This window comes from Sorex araneus, chromosome 2, assembly GCF_027595985.1.
Source record: "Sorex araneus isolate mSorAra2 chromosome 2, mSorAra2.pri, whole genome shotgun sequence".
Taxonomy (NCBI): domain Eukaryota; kingdom Metazoa; phylum Chordata; class Mammalia; order Eulipotyphla; family Soricidae; genus Sorex; species Sorex araneus.
The window spans coordinates 158,869,651-158,896,404 of record NC_073303.1 but is presented as its reverse complement, the minus strand read 5'-3'; the positions used below and the strand labels follow the sequence as shown (position 1 = coordinate 158,896,404).

The 26,754-nt window shown below is 42.8% G+C and overlaps 2 protein-coding genes across 2 annotated transcripts in view; one reads left to right on the top strand and one right to left on the bottom strand.

Moving 5' to 3' along the window:
• The first annotated feature begins 693 nt into the window (after positions 1-693).
• PCNP (PEST proteolytic signal containing nuclear protein) lies at positions 694-16,382 on the top strand. Its single transcript, XM_055127843.1, has 5 exons — positions 694-830; positions 6,815-7,029; positions 10,866-10,940; positions 12,290-12,345; positions 14,616-16,382. Exons 1-5 carry the CDS (start codon positions 767-769, stop codon positions 14,740-14,742), a joined length of 537 nt encoding a protein of 178 aa, XP_054983818.1. The 5' UTR covers positions 694-766; the 3' UTR covers positions 14,743-16,382.
• A 1,920-nt stretch (positions 16,383-18,302) lies between these two features.
• Positions 18,303-26,754, bottom strand: part of ZBTB11 (zinc finger and BTB domain containing 11) — a 40,478-nt gene continuing 32,026 nt past the window's right edge. The window contains exons 9-11 of the mRNA XM_004606742.2: positions 22,208-22,366; positions 21,891-22,066; positions 18,303-20,375 (exon numbers count right to left, since the gene is read on the bottom strand). Coding sequence (XP_004606799.2) covers positions 19,858-20,375; positions 21,891-22,066; positions 22,208-22,366 — 853 coding nt within the window. The 3' untranslated portion in view covers positions 18,303-19,857. The remainder of the gene's footprint in view (positions 20,376-21,890; positions 22,067-22,207; positions 22,367-26,754) is intronic.

Sequence of the window (26,754 nt, the reverse complement as noted above, 5' to 3'; positions counted from 1 at the left end):
ATCATATATAAGGGCAAGGGGATGGCATCAATGTAAAGAAAAGGAAATGTGAGACTTAGAAAGTACAACAGTGACCAATATAAGGCACTCTGCAAACGTTCGTAATCCCCTCAAGGTTTCCAAGTAAGGGAGTATTACTGCAGTTTTAAGCTACTTGATACAGAAATTTCGGAAGGTCACAGCAATTTTATCCATTAGTTGCGTAACCTCGAATAAGCATTTTCGGCCTCAACTCTCACTGCTGAGTAAAGAAAGTTCAATTTTTTTTTTTTTAATTTTCTGAAAGGTGAACTATCGTGGAGATTAAACGCGTGTCTGGCGGCAGAGGGCACTCCACAAATGTCGACTTCCACACGGGGGTGGGGGTGGTGAAGCATACGGAACTACTTTTTTGGGAGTAGGCACACGGGAACCAAGGACAGGAAAGGTCCCGCCGGCTGCAGCGGCAACCCCACCCCAGACTGTGAGAGCCCCTCGGCGAGGCCGCATCCCCACCGGCGCCACCCTCACTTCTCCGCGCCGGCGACGCTCGGAGCGTCCCCTTCAACAAGCCCGTCCGAGTCACCACGCAAAACCCTCTCCGCTCTCCGCGCGGAGGCCGCCCTCCGATGACGTTACCGCCGGGGCGGTTTCCGGACGGGGCGGTGCCGCCTTCCAAAGGGCCCCTCTAGGCTGCCACCTCGCGGGCCCGCTCCGGTACTCCGTGGTCGCTGGGCGGGGCCGTGACGTCCTTGGCGTGGCTGCAGGGGAGGCCGCGGCGGGGAAAATGGCGGACGGGAAGGCGGGAGAAGACAAGCCCGAGAAGCCGCAGCGAGCTGGAGCCGCCGGAGGTGAACACAACCCCAGCGTCGCGGGCTGCGTGGGGGAGAGATCCGGGCGTTTCTTTTGAGTTCCCGGGGTGGGGGGCGGGCAGAAAACGGGCGTCCTGGCGTTTAGCCGGCCCGGGTGCTGGGCCCCGACGAGCCTCGGGCGCGCCTGGCGCGGCCCGCTGGGATCCTCAGGGATCCGCTGCGCTCCCCGCATCGGTGTGTCTGCGTGTGGGCGGGGGGAGAGACGGCGTCTGCTCCCGGCCCCCGCGGAGGCCCAGCTTGGACGGGGCTAGATAGGAGGCAGTTTAGGGGCGCAGCGGAGTCGGGTGGGCCCGGGAGCCGCCGCCGCCGCCGCGGAGACGCGCTGCACACAAAACCCGCGCACGGACTCGCGGTGCGAGCGAGCGAGCGAGCGGCCGCCCGGCCCTGGCCGCCAGCCGAGTTTCCGAGGCCGGGCCCGGCCCTAGCACCCCGTCGGGGAGGAGGTGCCCCCACCCGCCCCCGCGGGCCTTTTCTTTTTCCGTTTCTCCGTTTCCCCGTTTCCTTTCTTTCCCGGCCCGAATACGAAGCTCTTGAACGAGTTGGGGGAGGGGTACGCGAGGGGGGGGACGGCGCGAGCGATGTGGGCCCGCGCGGGCTTGAGGTAGCTGAGGCCTAAAAGGGATTTTTGTTGTTACCGTTGCCCACCCCCACCCCCCCTCCGCCCCTCCCCTGAAAGTTCAGCTGTCGCGATCGAGCCCCACGGCCAGCTAATTCGGACGAGGCCAGAGCGTCTTTTTAGAAATGATAGTTCTTTGGGTCACGATTCTTTTTGGGTTTGGGTCACGATGTGATTCGAACTCGTCCCCCCCGCCCCCCAGCAGACGTTGGGGACTTCTTGAGCGTGAAGGAAAAGAAACCTCAGCTCGGGGAGGGGGCCGAGGAGCGCACCCCGAGGGCTTGGAGCCCCGCATGCTTTCTGCGGTGGCCCGCGAGTGCGCGCCAGTTCGAGCCCCGGCACTGCAGGGCCCTTGGGAGGACCTGCAGGAGCCCCCCACACACACACACACACGCGGGCACCGCAGGGTGTGGCCCCCAAAACCAAACACTGCAACACTGCGAAAGGGGAAAATGCACGGCTTCTCCCGGACTCTCCCCCCTTGGTCTGAACGAGGCCTGTAACTTAACACGTGCGAGCCGCTGCCAATCAACGTCCTTAGAACGGTTTGAGTGCTAACTCAGTTCTAACTCCCTGAAAAGTGTCGAAACGGAGAGAAATACCGGGAGAGTACCTATGTGAGGTCAACTCTTAGGACCTACTCCCAAAAGTGTATTCCTCTTCCTCCTTTTTTTTTTCTTTTTTTTCTTTTTGGCTGAGGGTGGTATTTCTTTATTTGGGGGCCACACCAGGCAGGGCTCAGGGCCAGCTCCTGGCTATGTGTTCAGGGGAACATAAGGGGTGCCAGGAGTCAAACCTGGGTCGGCCGAGTGCAAGGCAAGTGCCCTACCTGCCGTATTACGGGTGCAGCACTCAAACATGACATTTAGTATGGATTGTCATGGGAACAGAAACGGAGGAAACGGTAGTTACGCTGCTTTGGACCCCAAATTGCCCTCGTACCCTCCTTTTTGGATTTTGGGTCATACTCAGCGGTGCTCATGATGCTCCTGCCTCTGCACTCAGAAATTACTCCTGGTGGTACTCGGGAGATCATGTGGGGTGCCAGGGATAGAATGTAGGTTGGTCGCCTGCAAGGCTAGTGCTCTACCCGCTGTAAGAATTGCCTTTGAAAAAAAAAAGGCAGACATGTACATTAGTTGAACTGAATTCTTTCTGTACATAGTTTAATGTGTAGTTTATGAAACAATTGCAACTCTTTAGTAGGATCTCCTTGCTGTCACTGTCCTCCCGTTATTCATGGATTTGCTCAAGTGGGCACCAGTAAGTCTCCATTGTGAGACTTGTTACTGTTTTTGGCATACCGAGTTAGCCACCAGTAGTTTGTCAGGCTCTGCTGTGTGGGTGCAATACTCTCGGTAGCCAGGGCTCTGAGAGAGAGACAGCTGGGGTGGGGGGAGAGATATCAAACCTGGGTCGGCGGCCTGCAAGGTAAACCCGCTGTGCTATGGCTCTAGTAGCAGGATCTCTTTAAGGATTTTTTTTTCCCTTTAATTCGGGTGCGGGAGGTGTGGATATTTGCCTTGCATGTGTGAGGTGCCAAATTACATCCCAGCACCACAGAACAAAAATCACAGGGTATGGCAATTGTTAAATCACATGGGGGGAAAAGGAGTATTTTGAGTACAAACAGATGTGTGGTACAAAGAATCTTTTCTGGAGGTCAGGAAGATAGCTCCAAGGGTCAGACTGAAAGGCATAGAGAGGCACTGAGTTCCGGGCACCAACAGGATATTGGCCAGCCCATCTGAGAGCACTAGCTCCACTTCTCCCAATGTCCAGCCTGGTAGCCCCCATCACCTTGGGTGTTGCCCAAAATCCTCTGCCCAGAAAACACCAAAAAGTTATATTGGGACAGAGGGGTAGAATGGTGGGTAGGGCTCCTACCTTGCACGCCATCTGGGTTTGAACCCAGTACCCCATATGATCCCTCCATTGTGACCGGGAGTGATGACTGAGCACTGTCAGGTGTGGACCCCCCCCCCAGTATTTCCAGTATTTAATACTAAAGAGCTAAATAATTTAGTGGTAAATAGGCATCGATTTTGAAACACAGAGATTTGCCTAATTTAATTTTTTAAAGAATGCTATTGATGGGGCTGGAGTGATAGCACAGCGGGTAGGGTGTTTGCCTTGCATGCGGCTGACCCAGGTTCCGTTCCCAGCATCCCATATGGTCCCCTGAGAATCGCCAGGGGTAATTCATGAGTGCAGAGCCAGGAGTGACCCCTGTGCATTGAATAAAAAAATCCTATTGAACCATTTAGTAAGTTACAAATATATTGTCATGAAATGACGTATGTAGTTAACATGAGTTTGTATTAATGAAGAAACTGCTTGAGCATCTCTTATCTGGGAGACAGTGCAACAGACTAGAACCAAGCTTTGCCTATCCAATCATCTACTATCCCCCCAAGTACTACAGGGTGTGAGTCCGTTTTAGTAGATTTTGGGGTTTTTTTTCCCCCTTTTGCTAAAGTTTTTATAGCTCATTGAAGTAGTCTTTTAGGAAGGTTTGGTATTTGCTATAATATTTGTCATGTTGGGCTATTTTCGCTTGCCTAAAATAACTCCTTTTTGTTGTTTGGGGCCCATTTGAGTAGCCCCCTTCACACACATTGATGCTGGGGGCCAGAGTGGCGTCTGGTGAAACTGGGGGCTCTTGTGTGCTTTGTATACCCTCCATCCTTTTGAGTCATTTTGATAGCTTGGGATTTTTAATAAAAGTTTTACTATGCCAGATGCGAAGACCACTACTTCTCATTTTAAGAGGCATAGACAGTCCTAATAAAAAGGTACTTATGGGCCTTTTTCGGATGAATATGTTATCAGAATGTAAATGGATCATGAAGGGTGCTCTTAAAGACAAATCATATTAGGTAATTTTTAACTATTTTTGGTTGTTAATGACATTGAATTATATGGTCTCTAAGCACCCCCCCCACCTCCACCACCACAAATGTGCCCGTGACACTCAGCAAGTATCCCTATGTCACCTCCAGTGTAATCCTCTTTCCCCCATAGGTATTGTTTTTCAGACACTTAAGCACGGCAAAGCCCACCTTCCTGATAACTCAGTGAAAAAAGAAATGCTACTAATTTGATTTTATTACACGTTGTGTGTGTTTTTTTTTTTTTTTTTTTGCTCAGGGGGAGTGCAGATTAGATAAAAATCCCTCTAAGGTATTTCTAGATAGAAACTAAAATAATCTGCTATAATCTGCTCTTATACATTAATGGTTTCTTAAATTGTTTTTAGGAGCCACAGTGATAGCACAGTGGGTAAGATGCTTGCCTTGCACGCGACCAATCTAGATTCTGTTTCCAGCATCTCCTATGCACCACAAGGAGTGACTTCAGTGCAGAGCCAGGAATAACCCCCGAGCATCACTGGGTGTGGCTGAAGAAGGGGGAAATTTTTTTTTTTAAATGAATGACCTTTATTCTTTAAATTTAAGTCACAGGACCTGGGTGATGGTTCAGAGGACTGGAATGCAGGCTGAGGTTCTGTGTTTGATCCTTGGCACTATCTGATTCCCGAGCTCCTTGTGTTTGGCCCTGGTGGTCCCCCCACCCCCCTTACCACCAGGCAGAAGCAATACCGCATCTCTCAGATCTGTTATTCCCCTGTGGCATTGTGGAGAGTGATCCTGGGACTTTTCAGTACTGGGGAGGCCCCAATAATTTTCTAAAAACTTTTTAAAATGTAAATCATAATTAAACTATTTCACATTTACTGACCGATGGTTATTCCGACATTTTTTTTCTACAACCCCACCCAAAATATAGAGTAGCTCTTTAAATTTCTGACTAAAAATCTGCAGATATTATAGTTTGTATTGTGTTTAAAGGAAAACACTTAATGGACTTAGGAATTTTTGCTTTTTGGGGGTGGCCACACCCAGTGGCCCAGGACTTATTCCTACTCTCCAATCAGGGATCACTCCTGGTGAGTTCAGGACCATATAGGGTAGTGGGGTATCGAACCCAGTTTGGCCAGGTGTAGGGCAAACACCCTACCAGCTGTAATATCTCTGGTCCCTAGATACAGGAATTGATGTTGATACTAATAATGTTGATAATGTTGATGGTGTATTTCAAAACTCACATGAAGTTAAAATAATTTTTTCTTTTGGGGGTAGGGGCACACCTGGGATGCTCAGGGGTTCCTCCTGGGTCTGCATTCAGGAATTACTTCTGGTGGTGCTCAGGAAACCATATGGCATGCCAGGGATTGAACCTGGATAGGCAAGCACCCTACCCACAGTAGCCCGACTTACTGTAGTAGCTCTCCAGCCTCTGTTTTTGTTTGGTTTTGGGTCCCTTCAGCTGTGTGGCTGTATCACCTTATGCAGTGTCACTTAGACCTTTCAGCTGTTTCCCTAGCCCAGACATTATATGTTTAATCCTTATTGTAGAGTAATAGTAGGTGGTCTTAGCAGTTTGACTCTTAATAGACTACAAGATGTGAAAATTGAGCTGTTTATTTTGGGGCCACGCCTAATGTTGCTCAGCTGCTACTCCTGGCGTTCAGGAGTGGTCCCTGGTGATGCTTAGGGAACCATATGTGTTGCCAGGGATTCAAACCAGGGTCAGCCACAGCAAGACAAGTGCCTTCTGTTCTAATTCTGGACTTTCTTTAAAAATTCTTTTCCTTTCTTTTTGCTTTTTAGTTGTGGTTTTTGTGTTGCCACTAGTTGTGCTTAGGGGTTATTCCTAACTTTTTGCTCAGGGATCACTCCTGACAAGGCTCAGGACCATCTGTAGTGCTGGGGATTGAACCTAGGTCAGCTGCATGCAAGGCAAGCACCTTACCAACTGTATTGTCTCTCTGGCCTCTAAAGTTCTTGGCTGCTCAATATTTTGACGTGTACATTAAGGAAAGTTAAACTTATGTAGAGTAATGATGGGCTGTTCATAATTTGGTATTTTGTATAACTAATATGTTATTGAATATTAGAATTTATTAATCAAATGTATTAGTGTCACTCGTTACAAGCTTGTTTGCATAGAATTTAATTTCCAGAAAGGGAATGGCCTTAAATTATTGAACAGATTATTTGATAGTGTTTAGTCGAAGGGGTTTTGATTTAATTTTTGTGAAATCTATATTTATAATTTTAAATTGCTCTGTATTTTATGCTAGTTAATTCATGGGAACCTCTTCTACTGCCACACAATCTCAGTTCCTGCTGTATACTCTAACAAACAGTGGAAGAGACTGTTGGGTCAGTAGGTGACAACTGCAGAGGTATCTTCCTTATAACGATGCTTTTTGAGGTTGCTGCTCCCATCAATCTGCTCAGTAAAAATAGCTCATCTTGGTAAGTTGTTTCGACTTCACCAGGACCTGAAGAAGAAGCAGAAAAACCTGTGAAAACTAAGACTGTTTCTTCCAGTAATGGAGGGGAAAGTTCCAGTCGCAGCGCTGAGAAGCGATCAGCTGAAGAAGAAGCTGCAGACCTCCCAACAAAGCCTACAAAGATCTCCAAGTTTGGATTTGCCATAGGTAGTCAGACGACAAAGAAAGCCTCAGCTATATCCATCAAACTTGGATCGAGTGTGAGTTGTTACTTTATATATGATGTTTATAAAGAGTCTTAAATTTTTTTTTAAATTTTTATTGAATCACCATGTGGAAAGTTACAAAGTTCTCAGGCTTATGTTTCAGTTATACAATATTCAAACACCCATCCATTCACCAGTGCCCATATTCCACCACCAAAAACCCCAGTATACCCCCCTCCCCCGCTCCCCATCCCCAACTGATAATTTTTTTTTTTTTTTTAGGAAACCTTTTACCAAGATAAAGTAAACATTAAAATTTGAATTGGTACTTGAACTTATCTGTATTTGATACTGTTTTGTTCAAGAGATGTCTGAATTGTATCTCAACATAACTTTATTTATTTTTGGGGGTGGGTCACACCCGGTGATGCACAGGGGTTACTCCTGGCTCTGCACTCAGGAATTACTCCTGGTGGTGCCCGGGGGACCATACGGGATGCTGGGAATCGAATGCAGGTTGGCTGAGTGCAAGGCAAACGCCCTACTCGCTGTGCTATCACTGCAGCCCCCTCAACATAACTTTTTAAAATTAAGTTTGATGAATCAGCTATTATGGAGAGCGTAGGATTTATTTTTCCTTTTAAGTAATAGCTTTAGGGCTAGAGCACACATGGTTTGTATTCAGGCGGCTGGGTTCAGTCCTAGGTACCACATAGTCCCTCCATACTACCAGAGAAGACCTCAAGCACAGAATTAGGTATAGTCTGATCACTGGGTATGTCCCCGCTCCCCTTCTCCCCCAATTAATAAAATAGAGTGATAGCGTTTTTGTAACTTGAACAAAATATGAAGTATTTTCAGAATTTCTTTCTTAGACGGGGGCTCCCCAAGCAATGCTCAGGGGGTCCCGGGGCCACTCTATCTCTAAAAATAAGTTATCATAAAGCATAACTACTGCTTGGTAAGAATGGCTTCCTAATCTGTTAGAGTTACAAATGGACATTAAATGCTGTGTATTGTCGGAAACTTATTTTTTGCTGTACGGTTTTAACAGTTTATCGTGACTTGGATTGAACTCAGATCCAATGAGTGGAAGAGTGGAATACCTATGCTTCATCACTAAGCTATGTCCCTGGACTATTGAGCCCTTGTTTTAAGATGATGTTGGGCAGGGAGTGCCACTTAGGCACTATGTGAGGTGCTGAGGAGAATAAACAGGAATCAGACACATGTAACATAGCACATTGCCTCCTATATGGTCTCTCGGGCCCCTGAGATCATGTTATTACTGCTTAAAGTATCTTCCCTTGGCAGTGTTTGAGGTCTTCTCTTCCCCCACCCCAGTTTTTGGGCCACACTGGTAGCGCTCAGGGATTACCCCTCATTGCTTGGAAGACCAGACCATATAGGGTTTCGAGGATCAAACCTGCCTGGCTGTGTTCACGTTTGTTCTTTACTTCTTAATTTTGGCATCACTCCCTTGCAATGCCAAGGATACTGTGTGATGTTAGGAATTGAACTTAGATCTCCTTCATGCAAAACATTTATTCCAGCCCTTTGAACCGTCTCCCTAGTCCTTTGTTTTTTTGACCACAGGGGACCAGTTCTTAGGGGTCATTCCTGGTGTGTTCAGGGAACCATGGAATGAATGCTGGGGATCAAACCCAGAGCCCATGCTTCCTAGGATTCGTAAGCCTCTTAAAGGCTTACTCTTTTTTTATGGTGGGGTGGGGGGCGCTGGGGGCCACACCTGGTGGTGTTCAGGGCTTACACCTGGTGAGGCTTGGGAACCGAAGTGCTAGGGTTGGACACACGTACAGCAAATATCCTACTATGACTCTTGCCTGGGCTTGCACCTTTTAAGCTATCTCTATCCTCAGGTTTCCCTTTTAGAAATATGTCATCACTCTTGGGGCTGGAGAGATAGTACATAAGGTAGGGCACTTGCCTTACATGAAACTCACCTGAGTTTGATCCCCAGCATCCCATTTCGTTCCCAGAGCACTTTCAGGAGTGCAGATCCTAGAGTAACCCATGACCATTACCTGGTGTCGCCCAAAAAGTGAAAATGCACTACTCATACAGGATTAGAGAAAAAATACAGAAGATAGGGGGAGATTGTTCCAGCAGTAGTTAGGACAAGTAATGCTAAATAACCTTAGATGTTGGTAATATGGAAATGCAGAGGGACATTAAGCTCCAGTTCATAGAACTGTAAAATATAATGTGCAAGTTGATGAAAAGGTTTTCTGACATGGATATATAAGGACACAGTGAAAGGGCCCGAGAGATAGTACAGCAGGTGGAGTGCTTGACTTGCATGTAGCTGATCCAGGTTCGATCCCTGGCATCCCATAGAGGTTACACCACCAGGAGTGACCTCTGAGCATTTGGGTGTGACCCAAAAAGCAAAATTAATTAATTAATTAATTGATTGATTGATTACTAGAGTCAGGTGTGGTCTGCTAGTCAGTAGGGTTACATAATTACGGTTGCTGGGGTCTAGGTAAATGAGGAAACACTGGATAAAAGAAACTGTTTGAAGCACTGTTCAGGTTAAAGAACAGAATTCTATCTAGTAGAGAGATGTCTCTGTGGCTTTTATGTTTTCAAGGCACACGCTACTTAATTTTAAGTAATTAAAATTACATGGGGAAATACTACTGAAGTTTCTTACCTATATCAGCTAGTCTTAGCTCAGTATTTATATTGTTGGCGATTATAACTTGAAAATATTTTACAAGGGGAAAACAAATGGGACATAAAACATTTGAAAACAAACTAATGTAAAACAATAGTGTAAAATTTAATAAAAATTAAACTTATTTTTTCTTTTTTTGGGAGGGGTGGTAATTGTATTTTTGTGTGTATATTTCAAATGAGTTACAGTACTGAAAATTTTTAATATTTTTCCACCATCACCAAAGTGCCCAAGACCTTTCACCACTGTCCTTATGGTATTTAAAGTTGATCTTTTCTTCCCCAACTCCCTCCACTGCTTAGTGATTACAGTTTTGTGCCCAAAAAGCCAAAGGTTTGTCATTCAGCATGTTTTTCCTTGTTTTATAAGACACACATTTTTTGCCGTTTTTTTTGTTTTGTTTTAAATTTTGAAAAAATGGGGACTAATCTGGCACTTCTCCAGTGCTAGAAGAATCCTGCGATGCTGGGTTCCACTAGGTCTCCTATGTGCAAAGCACACTGCCGGCCAGTGAGCTATCATTTCATCCCAAACCCACATTTTTTTTTTTTTTTTTTTTTTTTTTTTTTTTTTTTTATTGAATCACCAAGTGGAGGGTTACAAAGTTCTCAGGATTATGTCAGTTATACAATATTCAAATACCCCTTCCTTCACCAGTGCCCATCTTACATTCCCAACCCCCCCAGTCTATCTGCCGCCCCCTCCCACCTCCCTAGTCCCCACCCTTATACGTGATAGGTTTCACTTCATTTGCGCTTATCTCGATTACATTCCATGTTTCAACACACAACTCACTACCGTTGCTGGGGTTTCCCCCCAAAAAGAAAGACAGTCCTATTGCCAATGAGGCATTTGATAATTCTCCATTACTAAGCATATAGAGATATTAAGTCCTGCTGTTTGTTACATAACTTTTCTTTTTCCCCCTTGCCCCGCGCCACCGAGTTCACGCCTGTTTAGTAATCGCCACGCTGTCTGACAAAGGGAAAAAAAACCGAAGAGGATGGTTATTTCCCGTCATCAGCCGGCGCAAACCCACATTTTTTAGAAAGAATAAATTTTGTCCAGAATTCTGAGTTTCTTAGTATATTATAAGTGTTGTGGAAACTGAAATCAAATACTTAAAGGTAAATTATATCATTAATCAAGTTTATGTAAAACGTGATATTCTTTAATGTTTCTTCTTCAGAAGCCTAAAGAAACAGTTCCAACTCTTGCTCCAAAAACACTTTCAGTAGCAGCAGCTTTTAATGAAGATGAAGATGTAAGTCATACTATTTATTTTATTTTGACCTTCTCATTTTTAAGGAGTATATTATAGGTTATAGTCATGATTCTTGTGGATTTTATTTGTAATTCTCAATAAGGTTTTTTTGTGACAAATTAAAACTGTTTTTTTGTCTGGTTAAAGTATAAATTACGTATATATTTGGCTCCATTTCTATGTTTTAGGGTATTGCAATGAAAAGATTTTCCATACCACTTTTTTAAGATTGGGGAGGAGTTGGGCAGCACTAGCTGGTTCTGGAACTATTTCTGGGTATCTGCTCAGGAGTGACATCTGGTAATTTTGGGAGAGTATCAGATGCTGGGACTATGGACCAACGTCAACACATGGCAGGGTGGGCCCCTTAACCCTTGTGTATCTCTTTGGACCTATATCATTGTTAAATGGTTTTGGGGTTTTGTTTTTTTGCTTTTTGGCCACACCAGTGGTACTTGGAGAGAGTGCTCCTGGCTCTTCTGGGGTCATTTCAGGTGTGACTCTTTGGGCCATTAAATGGTTCTGGGAATTGAACCCAGTTTGGCTACATGCAAGCAAGCACACTACCCATTGTATTATATCTCTGATCATTATTTTAAAAATATGAGGTATAGGTTCATGGTTTCTTTTTTTTTTTTTTTTTTTGGCTTTTTGGGTCACACCTGGCGATGCACAGGGGTTACTCCTGGCTCTGCACTCAGGAATTACCCCTGGCTGTGCTCAGGGGACCTTATGGGATGCTGGGATTCGAACCTGGGTCGGCCGCGTGCAAGGCAAACGCCCTACCCGCTGTGCTATCTCTCCAGCCCCTCATGGTTTCTTTTTGGTTTTGAATTTTGGGTGACACAATAGTTGCTCAAGGGCTGTCCCTGCTCTGTGCTCAGGAGTCATTTTCATCTGTGTTCAGAAGACCACGTGCTGGGATTGAACCCAGGCCCCTTTAATGCAAATCGTGCGCTGATTGTGCTCTTTTGCTGTCCCCTATTATTCGTTTTTATTTGTTATTAGTATATATACTTTTGGCTTTTTGGGTCATACCCAGTGATACTCAGGGGTTACTTATGGCTCTGCACTCAGGAATTAGTTCTGGCCGTGCTCTGGGGACCATATGGGATGCCGAGGATCAAACCTGGGTTGGCCATATGCAAGGCAAATGCCTTCCTGCTGTACTATCACTCTGGCCCTTATTGTTTTTTAGAGAAAGTGTATATTAAAATTTTCATCCCTGTGTGTAACACATGTTAAACAAAATGGTTACCAATGTTTATAGCATTAAATACTGGAAAACTTAGAAATAAAAATAAAATTTATACTAGTGGGGTTTTTTCCCTTTTTTTTTTTTCCTCCAGAGTGAACCAGAGGAAATGCCTCCAGAAGCAAAGATGAGGATGAAGAATATTGGAAGGTATTAACATTTTTCATAAATAATAGAGAATAATTAAGGAAGATGCGTGATCTAAATAATCTTTTGGTGTTAAGACTTTGCTCATTTGGGTAAATAGGTTTCATTCATTTGGGAGGGCTACACTTATCTGTGCCTTGGGGATTACTCCCGGTGGGGCTCGGGACCATATGAGACGCCAGCAATTGAACCCATGTTGGCCATATGCAAAGCAAGTGCTTCACTAGCTGTATTATCTCTCCAGCCCCAAAACAGTCTTTGTCTGCATTTTTTTGTTGTGCTGCACACTGAACTGAAGAGAAGGCATGTGCTTCACTGCTGAGCCATATCCCAATGCTAATAGTTGTAGTTGTGAGCTCTTTCCTAGTTAGAGAAAGAAACAATTGTTAAGAAAGAACAATTTAATTTGTTGGGCTTTTTTTTTTTTTCTTTTTGGGTCACACCCAGCGATGCACAGGGGTTACTCCTGGCTCTGCACTCAGAAATTACTCCTGACGGTGCTTGGGGGACCATATGGGATGCTGGGAATCGGACCCAAGTTGGCCAAGTGCTAGGCAAATGCCCTACCAGCTGTGCTATCACTCCAGCCCCAGACACATTTCTTTTTCCTTTTTTTGGGTCACACCTGGCGATGCTCAGAGGTCACTCCTGACTCTGCACTCAGGAATTACTCCTGGCGGTGCTCGGGGAACCATATAGGATGCTGGGAATCAAACCCTGGTTGGCCACGTGTAAGGCAAACTCCCTACCCACTGTGCTATAGTTCCAGCCCCCAAATGTCAGGTTTTAAGTGTAACTTTTGGCTATAAAAGAAAAAGGACTTTCACAGACATGTAACTCATGTGAATTACACATGTGAACCCTAGATTTAAGCTTGACTTTACTGCCAAAAATAATTTTAAAAAGGATTGGATAATGGAGTTTCATTCATTTATGATATAGTTTCTATCATTTTATATTCTGTGTTTATACTTTGGACATAACCCATACTTTTGACATTTCTATTAACTTTTAAATAATTGCTAACTTATATAATAATCTGTTTAGGCTTTTTGTTAATGATTCAGTGGGAACATAGGTAATTGCTGTCATATTGAACATAGGCCATATTCTTTTCTTTTTTTTATTTTTTTTAATGTTTTTGGGTCACATCCAGCGATTCTCAGGGGTTACTTCTTTCAGGAATCACTGCTGGCAGTGCTCAGGGGACCATATGGGATGCTGGGGAACAAACCCAGATCGGCTGCTTGCAAGGCAAACCCCATACCCCAGTGTCCTATTGCTCCAGCCCCCAAATACCTTTCAATACTGAGACCTGTTGCAGATTTTTATGAGCACTGATGGCAAGCCACCAAATTGATTTCATGATCTTGGGAATGGGGTGCAATCAACAATATTAAAAATTAAACTGCTAAAAATTAAATATTAAACAATGGTTGGCCCAAAGTGTAATTAAGTTTTTTTCCCAAAAATGTTTTAATAACTTTTCTTTAAATTCTGTTGTGGGGGCCGGAGCAATAGTACAGTGAGTAGGTGGTTTGCCTTGTATACACGAATGACCCAGGTTCGACCCCCAGCAATCCATATGGTCCCCCGAACATCTCGAGGAGTAATTCCTGAGTGCAAAGCCTAGAGTAACCCCTGAGCATTGCTGGTTGTGACCCAAAAAGAAAAAAAAAAATTTGGTTGTGGTTGACAACCTATTTGAAATTCTAGGACAGCATCTGTAGATGTTTTTAAGAAGCTCCTATAAGTGCAGTCATGTGCAGCCTATTTTTATAATCAGCACAAATGTAGATTGAACATGGGCAAGGGTTTTAACTCAGTGGTAGAAAACTTGCCTGAGGCTCTGAATTTAATTCCATGCATCTTAATCCAAAATTTCGAAAACCCCTACTAGGGGCCAAAGAGATAGTATAGCAGATAAAGCGCTGACCTGGCACACTCCCAACCCGGGTTCAATGCTAGACTTCACTCCGTGTTCTAACAGGAATGATTCCTGAGTGCAGAGCCAGGAGTGCACTGCTGAGCACTGCTTGGTATGGCCCAAAACACAAGATAAAAATTAAATTTAAAAAGCATAGTGACTCATTCTCCCAGCTCCTGGTATCGCAACCCATCTCCTGCTTCCGCTCGAGAAAAGTTGGTATAGTGCAGTTCAGGAAGTTGTTTTCATAATAACTATAACAATACATTTTAAAGAAATGTATATTGAGTAAAATGCTACCACCATCAAGTCTTTAACTTTAAATGTACTTTCTCTTTTAACACAGGGATACACCAACATCAGCTGGACCAAACTCCTTCAATAAAGGAAAACATGGGTTTTCTGATAACCAGAAGCTATGGGAGAGAAATATAAAGTCTCATCTTGGAAATGTCCATGACCAAGACAATTAAATGATGTGTTTTGAAATTGGGGTTATGGGGTGGGTGTAAAGTTAAAAGGAACAGTTTCCTTTTTTAAAGAATGGTATAAGACTATCTTTGGAGCCGCCTCTTTTTTTTCTTTCTTTTTTTTTTTAAGATTGAGTGGTACACTAATAAATGAGAGTTTGAAATTAGAGGTAATTTATGTTTTATATACAGATTTCAAGACATTTGCTAATTTTGTAGTTTCATGTGATTAGTTTCCAAAGGTTACATATAATAAAATCAGAAATGGTACCTTTTTAAGAATTACATATTTTTTTAGACACAATTATTAGCACACGAGAGGGAAGCAACAAGTTTTTGTCTATTTAAACTGTAAACAATTACTCTCTTAAGTCCCTTATTAGCTAAACTGGCTCCCAGGAACAGCCTTATCAAGAAGGGAGTACTGTATTGGGAGGAAAATGTTAGGAACTATTGACTGAAAATAAATTAGATAAAATTAAATATTAGCTTTTTTTTTCCCCTAATGGACATTTGCTTTGTTTCAAGTCATCATAGAACTAGATACTGCATTGCTATCAGTGAATACAGATGCTTAGCTCTTTTAAAAAAATTTATGTCGACTTGAGTATTTGAAATAGCCCACTTCACCTTAATGGGTCTTGTCTGCCTTCATTAGTCTTCAAAGAACAACCATTTGCTACCAAAGTAAATCAGTATTTTGAATGTGCTTCTCGGTTTTTGTTATTAGCTAGTTTCTGTAAGCATTTCCACCATAATTTGAGGAAAATCATAAGGAAGCTGTTTCTTTTAAATTACAGACCACCACCAAAAATTTAAATGTACATAAATACTGAAATATTAGGGTGTTTTTATTTTCAAAGAGGTATAAACACCAAAAAGGAAAAATCAGCTTTGTATGAAGATGGAAAATGAGAAGATGCACTTTCCTGTAATTTTTTCAAAAACATTTAAGTTACTAACTTGTGAAATACAACTTGATTTGGGCTTAATACAGGTTTTATTTAATATAATAATGTGCTTCATCTTAAGTGTGTACATGGCCTGTGTCCTCTTAAAAGCACATTTTATTTACTGAAAGCAAAATAATGGCATCTTCAAGCATATTTTATGGATCTTGACCATATATACTTTGTTAGATTGTAGAGGGTTTTTTTTTATATTTTTGTATTGTATATGGATTTTTTTTTAATGTGACAGTTAAACATCTTTAAAACATAGTCACAGATAAAAGAAAATGTATAATGCCTGAAAACTACAATGTTAAATTTGGAGGCAGCTTCTGACTTGGATTGGTGGTAACTACTCACTGAACTCAAAATAGGTAATAACTCCAGAGAAGCAGCCTGTATATATTCCTAACACTTATGTTCACTTGCATTTAAATTTAGTGTAAGCCCCAAGTAAAACAATGGAAATGTATATAGGACTATTCTTACATGATTTAATTTTATCAGGATTCATAAATTTAACTTGCTTTAATGTAGGCAAACTTTTTGTTTTAGTTCATTTCATTGTTTGTTAAAGTAACATCCTCTCCAACCTGTTCTTTTGATTCAGATGAATTACTAACCTACGTTGGGAGAGAGAAATGACTGAAATGAATGTCTTTACTAAAATACCAATAAATTTGTCAAACTCCATTAGTGTTACTATTTTCTTACACCATTTCATTGTCTGGATGGTTTTGCTTTGTTTGGCGGTAACATCCGCAAGTACTGATGGCTCAGGGAGATGCTCAGGGAGCAAGAGGTGCCAGCAGCCAAACCCAGGGTTCCTCGTGAAAACATGACTCCAGCCCTCTCTCTCCAGCCCCAGCATCTGTTATTCTAGTCCATGTTGTTGACCACAGTAAAGGGAGATTGTAAGATTTATATTCTGGCATCGAAATGAGCACATAGTGGATCAGAGAACTAGTAACAGCAGGTAGGGCAGATTGCCCGAGAACAGATTGGATAAAGAAACTAGTGTATTTACACAGTGGAATAGTATGCAGCTATTAAAGAATGAAGTCATGAAATTTGCTTATAAATGGATTGACATGGAGTATCATGAATGAAATGAATCAGGAGAGGGATAGGTATAGAATGACAGTATTCATTTGTGGGATATTAGTATGAGTCTAATTATCCAAGGTGAAGATGGTAAGGCCCAAAAAGAAAGAGTGAAAGAGAAAAAGGTGTCTGCTATAGTGTGTGTGGAGGGAGGAGGGGGGTCAGGAAACTGACCATTGGTGGTGGCAAAAGTACACTGGTGAAAGGACAGGTGTTGGAACATTATGACTGAAATCCAATCATGAACAACTTTGTAAATCTATCACTGTGATTAAATTTAAAAAGAAATGGGGGAAATATCCTGTTCCTTGGGCCAGGGAGATAACACAGTGCATAGGGCACTTGCCTTGGTGCCATGCATCTGGCCAACCCAGGTTCAATCCCTGACACCCAGTATGACGTGTTCCAAAATTAAAAAAACTTTCTCATCATGATTTTGCCCACTGATAGTTACGCATGGATTTTTAAAATTATAGTTCTTTTCCTGAAACAACTGGCAGTAATTTGACAAATAATTTTACCATTCTTCTAAAAAAATTGTAGTCATAGTAGTGTTTACATTTGTGGCATTTTTTTTTCTTTTTGGGTCACACCCAGTGATGCTCAGGCGTTACTCCTAGCTCCGCACTCAGGAATTAGTCCTTCCTGGTAGTGCTCGGGGGACCATATGGGATGCTGAGGATTGAACCCCAGTCGGTGCATGCAAGGCAAACACCCTACCGGCTGCACTATGACTCCAGCCCCTAAATTTGTGTTTGTGTACAAGTTTCTACTCTTTTACCCGATCCAGAAGTTCCCCTCCTCCTATTTTTCCCCAATAGTACCAGAGTGGTGTGTTCAGGGGCCCAAGGACAAGGTCCAAGTGTTAAGCCTGTGGAACTGGCCTTGGGAGTTGTATGGTGTCATGGTCAGGGGCCACCAGGCTACACCCTGTAGTGCTTAGCAAGTCAAGCACTGCCCAGGAAGAAACTCGGCCACTTATGCTATGCTTTGCTCTACACGTGCACCATATCCCCCACTCCAAAGCTCTGCTTCTGACAGTCACTTCTGACAGTGTTCCAGGGACAGTATGTAGTGCTGGGAATCGAATCATGGTTGGCTATGTGCAAGGCAAATACCTTAACCCCAGTATTTTTTCTCTGGACCCAGAATTTAGGGGGTGGGCTGGGGGTTCCCACAAGGCACTACTCATGTTTGTGTGCTCATGAGTAACACAGCTTGGGGTGTTCAGAGAACCATATGGGATGCCAGAGATCTGACCAAAGATTTTAATTGCAGTACTCAGATCTTAGTCCTCACTCTGGCTCAGGGATCACTCCTGGTGGGCTCAGGGAGACCAAATGAGATGGTGGGGATTAAACCAGGGTCGGCCACGTGCACTGCAAATGCTCTACCCGCTGTACTAGCTCTGGTTCCTCAAAGATTATTTTTTAATGTATTCAATTCCTCCTTCCTTTAAAATAAAATATCAAGTAATGAATTTATGAATCTAAAGTAATGGCAGCTCAATGGCATTTAAACAAGATTCAACATGTTTTATTTACATATTTATGACATACATTAATGTTCTTATACAACTAAATCTAACAATAGAGAATGGAACATAAAAGACAATTTCATTTTTAATCAGGTTGAAGTATTTTCACTAACCGAAAGATTTCTATAAACAAGCAGCCGATTATAAAGTTAGAGACTGTCAACACGCTTGAAACGGAAAGTAAGAGTTACTGAAACAATATGAATTTGCAAATGCAAAATTACATATGCAAGTATAGTGCATGCAAGGTGTCAGATTTATCCTTTATCTTTTAAGACATTTTTAAAACTAAATTGGAAGAATTATCTTAATATATATACATCAAGGCACATTCTTTTCTTGTGCTTCAGGAATGATTTACATGTGATTTGCTAATATCTCAATTTTACACATTATAATAGCTTCTAATACTTGAAAGCTTAATTTTAACAATTATAGCTTGAGTGGTAGTTTCCCAGAGGAGAGAAATGTGGCAGCTCCCCATAAGTTATTCTAAAAACCACAACATTGCATAACTTAAAGAGGTGGGTATTTAAAAATCAAACACAAATAATGGATAGTTTCAATAATTTGGTGGACCATAATCAATTTCTTTTAATATTGATAATGAGGGCTGTATTGAAGATTTTTTAATTCTGAAATTACTTGACAATTACATGGTATCCACAGGACCACTGTAGATATCTATATTGCTATTTCTATTTCTAAATTGCAGTTTTTCAACAAAATCAAGCAGACATGATACGAAAGCTGCAAACATACCAAACCTAGTTTTAACTTTTTCATTCTTTAGCATAAGAATAAACTTCTTTCCCTTTCACTTATTGTCCTACATTATCAAGGAGAAATTTCCCATCAACAATGTTTAATTACAACATTCTTTGTTCATGGTCAATTTACTTGCCTTGAAGAGATAGTATAGTAAGGCTTTTATAGGCATTTCATGCATTAATAGCATTTAAAAATTTTTCATTTAAGGGTTCCCCATATAGATAAGTATAGTGTGCAAACTTGATCACAACATGTAATGCATTAAGTGCTTTAAAATTGAAAAATTCCTGACTATGGAATTAAGAAATTCAATAGCCAAGAATCACATACTTGAAGCATTTAAAAAATGTAATATTCCTATGCATCCTACTAAAATGCTTTATATTAGAATTTTCTTTGTAATCCATAAACAGGGAGTCACAGAACCTGTATATTTTGAGGATAAAAGAGTGGCTTACTTTTAAACCCAAAATATGTCAAAATGTAAATGAAACTAGTTTTTAATACAGTCCTTTATAAACATTAATTAAAAAGTATACCATGATAAACTACTGCCATCATATAGATTTGTTTCAATTTTTTTACACAAATAAACTTTTCTACAGCAGCCAAGAGCCAAGCTGGAAATATTTCAACATCACCGAATAGCCCAGAGCCTTGCCATACACACCGAAGCAGATAGTCACACAGTATTGTAAACAAGTATTCTGTGATTTCAGTACATGTCAGATGTCATTTTTCCCTCCATTACTATTTTCATTCCGCTTCTGAAATATGTGCCACCTCTACTTCAACAGTTTGAATAGCCTCTGCAACTTCAGAGAGCTTCTGTCCTTGCTGTTGCGCCAACACGTAATTCACCACTTGCATAATACTTTGGTCAGAAAGCGTAGATACTAGCGGACACTCTTCAGTAGCTGCAACAGCTTCAAGAGCTTCCATAGTTTCTCCCGTCACTACGACAGTCTCAATTTCTTGAGGACCACTGTTTTCTTGTTCCTGCATGTCTGCTGTTAAGATACTAACAGCATGTTCCACTTGAGTTCCTTGGTCGTGAAACTGTAGAGTATCTTTTTGCAGCATAATTTTGCAAGGCACGTAATCTCTGTGGAACTTCGTCATATGTTTACGGAGTGTCCGAGCATCTATGTAGGCCTCACTACATACTGGACAGACGTAGGGCCGTTCACCGGTGTGTGTTCTGACGTGGCGTTTTAGAGATCGGGCATCTGCCCAAGCTACTCCACACGTTAAGCACTCAAATGGCTTAACTCCTAGTGACAAAAAAAAAAAAGAATGACAGGTATGGTGAAATGCCAAGCACTAAAATGTAACAAAGCTTCAGATAAATACTGCTCTATATACAGTAGCCAACAAGCCAATCTTCCTTGTGAAACCCCAGGATATTCAAAGGGTGGGCACGGGGGGAGAAGGAAGGGAACAATGGATCCCATATGAAGAAAACAAGGTCAGAAGTGAGCGACAATCAGACAAAGAGTTGAGAAATAACTGAGTCAGGATTTAATTTAATTTAATTTAATTTAATTCAGGAAGCAGGTTCTTTCACTGAAAGCTCTGAAGACACTCCCATGGACAGATGTTATTGAGACTAGGGGCCAGAACAGTAACAGAGAAGTAAAGCAATGTCCTTGCACCAAGTCAACCTGGTTTCAATCCCTGGCATCCAGATGGTTCCCCAAGCACAGCCAGGAGTAATTCCCGAGTGATAAACCAGAGACCCTGAGCATCGCTCGCCAGGTGTGACCCCTTGCCCCCAAAAAGAAAAGTTACTGAGACAGAAAATCTGAGTTTCTGGGTATTCTTGCAAAGTATGGACAAAAGGGTTTGTTCTTGATTTTGGGTACCAAAACGAAAATAGCTCACTAAAAGGCAACCAAGCTCTTTATCTCATAAACTGCTAGTTCCGACTTCCTAGCAGGACTCCTAGATGGAGTCATAACTTTTAAAAGGTTTTAACACCAGGAGTAAATCCTGAGAGCAGATCCAGTAGTGATCCCTGAGAATTGCCAGGTGTGACAAAACAAAATCAAAAATACCCAAACCAAAAAATAAAGGTTTTAAGTACATTTTATCTGTGTATTGCCTATTTTATGTACTTATATACCCAAAGTCTTATAAAATTTTCCCAGGTGAAAAGGGTTCAAGAGTGGAATAGGCTTGGGGCTGGCACAATAGCACAGCGGGTAGGGCGTTTGCCTTGCATGCGGCCGACCCGGGTTGATTCCCAGCATCCCATATGGTCTCCTGAGCACCGCCAGAGGTAATTCCTGAGTGCAGAGCCAGGAGTAACCTCTGAGCATCGCCGGGTGTGACACAAAAAGCAAAAAAATAAAAAAGAGTGGAATAGGTTTAAGAAGACCTAATCTAGGAAAGGGAGCTGATAAAGAGAGTTTCTTGGACTGGAGAGGTAGTGCAGCAGGTAGGTGTTCGCCTTGCACATGCCTGATCTGGGCTTGAGCTCCAGTGCTCCATATGGTCCTGAGCCCCACCAGGAGAGATCCCTGAGCAATGAGCCAAGACTAGGCCCTGAGCACCACTGGGTGTGGCCCCAAAACAAAAACAGAAAAGGAAAACTGCCTTTTACTTTATAAGTTACATATGCCCAGTAATTTCTGCGTTAGGGTTTATATGGTGTGCCCTAGGATTTCTCCCAGCAGTGCTCAGAGGATCATGCATTGCCAGGAATCACACCGGGGCCCCCAGCATGTGTCCAGTCCCTTGAGCTGCTGCCCCGGTGATGTACATCTATACAATATTAAGTGTGGTACCTCCATGGTTGTTCATATGTCTCCTGTACTCTCTCAACTGTGTGAATTTTCTTCCACATTGTTCACATATCCGTTCTAGGTTCTGCTTCGCTCTTCCCTTTTTTCCATGGGTAGCTTTTTTTACATGTCTTCTGAACAATGCTTTCTCATAAAATTCTTTGCCACATATATTACACCTACAAGAGAATGGGGAAAAAAATTGTTTTCCAAAGCACTAGCATCCATAACAAATCCATTCAAGAAGCTGGAGGAAAAATAAAAAAGTAATCCAAGCACAGACAGGCAATTAAGCTTAAGTCCTCATCAGATTTACTCACCTGTAAGGTTCAGTGACAGAATGAGATTTCACATGGGAATACCAATCTTTCTTCCAGCTATAGCACTTATCACAAAACTGACACTGGAATGGCTTTACACCAAGATGTTTATTCATGTGCTGGCGAAGATCTCTAGCTTCAAAGAAACTTTTTTCACACCTGCAATAATAAACCATCAACTGTTAATCTTGTTACTAATTTTTTTTTCTTTTTGGGTCACACTCGGCAATGCACAGGGGTTACTCCTGGATCATGCACTCAGGAATTACTACTGGAGGTGCTTGGGGGACAATATGGAATACTGGGAATTGAACCCAGGTTGGCTGAGTGCAAGGCAAACAACCCTACCCACTGTGTTATCACTCCAGCCCCAATCTTATTCTTTTAAAAACAAATTTTCAAGAACTTGGCATATTCTGAAATTTCTAAAATGCCACTAGATTATCACCCTAATTTAAAACAAAGTAATCTGCTAACATTCCAATACTGTCACTGTCATTCTGTTGCTCAACGATTTGCTCGAGCAGGCATCAATAATGTCTCCATTGTGAGACTTGTTGTTAATGCTTTTGACATATCGAATACGCCTCAGGGAGCTTCCCAGGTTCTGGTGTGCGGGCAAGACACTCTTGGTAGCTTGCCAGACTCTCCGAGAGGGGCGGAAGAATAGAACCCGGGTCGGTCGTGTGCAAGACAAATGCCTTACCTGCTGAGCTATTGCTCCAGCCCAATTTTGGAAATTTCAGGTGGTGCTAAGGGCTAACTCCTGGCTCATGATTCCTGCAGGGCTTGAGGGGATAATATTGGGTGCCAGGGATACTCATTGTAATATAGCTCCATCCCCTCTTAATTTTTTTAGTTCTAGAACAATAAGCATTTTATACAGAACCATCCAGAGCTCCCAGAGGTGGGTCAGGAATAGTTCAAAGGGCTGGAGCACATGGCTGGCAACAGAAGTCTTGGGTTCAATTCTTTGGTACCACATGGTCCCAAAGCAGTACTGGAGTGGTCCTGTTTATGCTGGGCCTGAACAGCACTGGGTCAGGTATCACTGAGAGCTGTTCTCAGGATCCCTGGACACTGGTCTGGAGACAACCCCATTAAAAAAGAACAAAAACAACCAAACAACTCTACCAAAGGTTATATATAAAGGTTATAAATCCCCTGTAGGGGATACTTGTGATTTTGTCTCCCCCAACCCCATCTGTTCCCCCTTTTCAGGGGACATCAGAGATTGGATCTAGGTCCTCATACATTTGAAACATACGCTTGTTTTCACTGAGCCACATCCCTGATCCCTAAACCCCTTTGAACACTCGACGCAATTCTCTTCATATTTTGGGAGTAGATCTCACTCTAGACTACAGCCAGGCTAGAGCAACTGATGTAAGCTAAGTCAATCAGAGCCAAGAAAACCGATGGCTGGATTTGTTTGGAGATAAACATAACCAAAGGGAGTGAACATCTCAAAATTTTTAGAGAATCCCCCAGAAATTACCTGCACAACCCAACAATTTTGAAATGAGGATCCGAGGCTGAATGCATTGCCATTGCCTGCCCACAAGGAGGCAGATAAGCCAAAAGCTAATGAATGCTGATTGGTTTAGAGTAAAAGATTCAGATGCCTCAGTTTCACCTTTTCATTCAGGTCACATTAGGTTGGGTGTTCTTTATAATGAACTGGGTTTTTGGTTTTTGGGTTTTTTTTTTTTTTTTTGCTTTTTGGGTCACACCTGGCAATACAAGGGTTATTCCTGGCTCTGCACTCAGAAATTACCCCTGGTGATGCTCAGGGGACCCTATGGGATGCTGGGAATCAAACCCGGGTCGGCCGGGTACAAGGCAAACACCTTACCCTCTGTGCTATCGCTCTAGCCCCTATAATGAACTTTTTTTGTTTTCAAGTAAAACTGGTAAGACTGACATAAACAAAAAGCAAAGCTGGGGAGCTGGAGTGATGGTAAAGAGAGTAGAGCACTTGCCTTGCACATGGCAAAGCCAGGTTCAATCCCCACATGGTCCTTGAGTCAGCCAGAATTCCTGAGTGCAGGATTAAGACCTGAGTGTTGCTACATGTGGCCCCCAAAACAAAAACAAACACAAAAAGCAATGCTGGGAACTCCAAAAGCCCACCCTTGCTGGGGATGTAGTTTAGTGGTACTGTGCATGCCTGGAACCACAAAGAACAAAGTGGAGGGCCCAAAGGAGAGGGCCCAAAGTGCTGGAGCAGTCTACATGCAGAAGACCGAGATTTGATCCCCAGCACCCCACACAGCATCAAACCCCATATGCACCACTGGTATGAAGCACAAAAGAAAAATTCCCAAAGCATTAGACATTGGTAAAAGCTGTTAAAAACACTTTTACTAAAACTCTAGAAGTTTGCAGTAATCAGGCAAATATATAATAAAGAAAAAAATGTTGATGGTGGGAGATGTGGCTCAATGGCAGAGTATATGCCTCTATGAGAACCTTGGTTACTATCCTGATCACCAAACCAAAAGAAAAAAAAAAAACCCTTAAAAAAAAAACAAATGTTGTGGGGGCTGGAGTGACAGCACAGCGGGTAGGGTGTTTGCCTTGCACGTAGCCAACCTGGGTTCGATTCCCAGCATCCCATATGGTCCCCCGAGCACTGCCAGGAGTGATTCCTGAGTACAAAGTCAGGAGTAACCCCTGGGCACTACTGGCTGTGACCCAAAAAGCAAAAACAAAACAAAACAAAAAACAAATGTTGGGACCGGAGAGATAGTGCAGTGGGTAAGGAGCTGCACGGGGCAAACCAGGCTTCTCATATCGTCCCCTAAGCCCCACCAGGAGTCATTCCTGAGTATACAGGCAGGAGTGACCCCGGAGCATTGCCAGTGTGGGCCTTCTGCATGCAAAGCAAGTGCTCAGTGTATTGTACTATCTCTCCAACACTAATTATTTTAAGTAAAAAACTGAATGTTGAGTATCAATGATAACTTCGTGGCCTTTCCCTCTCCGTCCCATTTCCTTTTCCTCAGTTCATCAGCCAATGTGAAGATAAAAGACCACTTTCCTGCTTTTATCGCAGAGCTTAGTTCGTCAGACCTATCTAGTGACTCCTTTAAGAACCCTCCAAAGGCTTGCTTCTGCTCAGCCTCTTTCAGCATTGATGTGGGACAGAGCAAAAAAATAACAGTTTAATGTAAACAATATATGAACCAAAATCTTGAGAAGAGAAGCTAGGGGGAATGGGTGATTTGGTGACTATAGACATTGGAAAACTCTCACATATTCCTGGGAATCTAGGATTCGACTCATTTACCTGGGGGTTGGCCATACTTAGAAAGAAACAAAAAAGTCCTAAGTTCCCACCTCTGACTGTACAAACAGGAAGAGAAGGCCAAAGCAGAGTTATAATCTGCCTGGGTATACTAATGAAGGCATTCAGGAATTAGTGGTGTGGCATACACAACATTGAATTTACTAATAATCAGTGAAATTCACGTTTTAAGACCATGAATGTCCTGTTAGATAAATTTTATGTCAATTACAAAGCGAGGTTTCAAAGGATTTGGAATTGAAAGTGCAGGGAACAGGGGCTGGAGAGATAGCACAGCGGGTAGGGCGTTTGCCTTGCACGCGGCCGACCCGGGTTCAAATCCCAGCATCCCATATGGTCCTCTGAGCACGGCCAGGGGTAATTCCTGAGTGCAGAGCCAGGAGTAACCCCTGTGCATCTCCAGGTGTGACCCAAAAAGCAAAAAAAAAAAAAAAAAGAAAGTGCAGGGAACAAAAATGGATTGTAAAGAAAGGAAAAACCAGCAGAGAACCCAACATTTCAAAGAATCTTCCCAGAAGGCCTGTGAGTACAACAGGCTGAGTGCATGCTGTGACCAGGGAGGCCGGGACTTGCTCCCTGGTACTGCATGGCTTCCCAAACAGACCAGAGTGCCCCTGAGCACCATGGGGTGTGCCCCCAAACAGACAACAAAGTAACTACCTAGAAAGAAAGTCAGGTTAGGACTAGGGTCCTTCCTTCCTAGAGTCCCCACCCCCAAGAGGCATATTTGAAGATATCTTAAAACCAGCTTTCTATTAACTGTATATAATTTGGCTTATAGGCTTTACAATTTTTTGAAAAAGAAAATAAACTCCAACTATTAGCATACAGTTCCCTCCACTGATTAAAATCAAGAGTAAACGAGTAACAGTTTAAAAATTTTCAGGGGCGGGGCCGGGCACATGACTCCAAGCAGTGCTCTAAGAGCTCAGGCCACGCCCAGTGGTACTGAGCCCAGCTGTCTGGGCCCATAACTCAGTGCTCAAGCCCAGCAAGGCAACGTGGCGTCGAGAAGGTGAAGGCTGCACAATGCCGAGCAAACCTGCGGCCTGCGTGTTCAAAGTGTACACTCCTATCCTTTCAACTATCTCCCCAGCCAAATTTCACCCCACCTCATATATATAATCTGAGGAACATTTAACATTTATGTGGAAACATGATATTTGCATAAACATGTTTCATTTGTAAATTCATTTTTACTTGCATATTTCAATTCTGCATTACAATTGTCAACTAC

What these genes read in the sequence shown, in the direction of transcription:
- PCNP (XM_055127843.1), top strand. Translation starts at nt 767, where the DNA reads ATGGCGGACGGGAAGGCGGGAGAAGACAAGCCCGAGAAGCCGCAGCGA. An exon ending in GCGAGCTGGAGCCGCCGGAG is followed by an intron (nt 831 to 6,814) that starts GTGAACACAACC and finishes CGACTTCACCAG; the next exon opens with GACCTGAAGAAGAAGCAGAA. An exon ending in CCATCAAACTTGGATCGAGT is followed by an intron (nt 7,030 to 10,865) that starts GTGAGTTGTTAC and finishes TTTCTTCTTCAG; the next exon opens with AAGCCTAAAGAAACAGTTCC.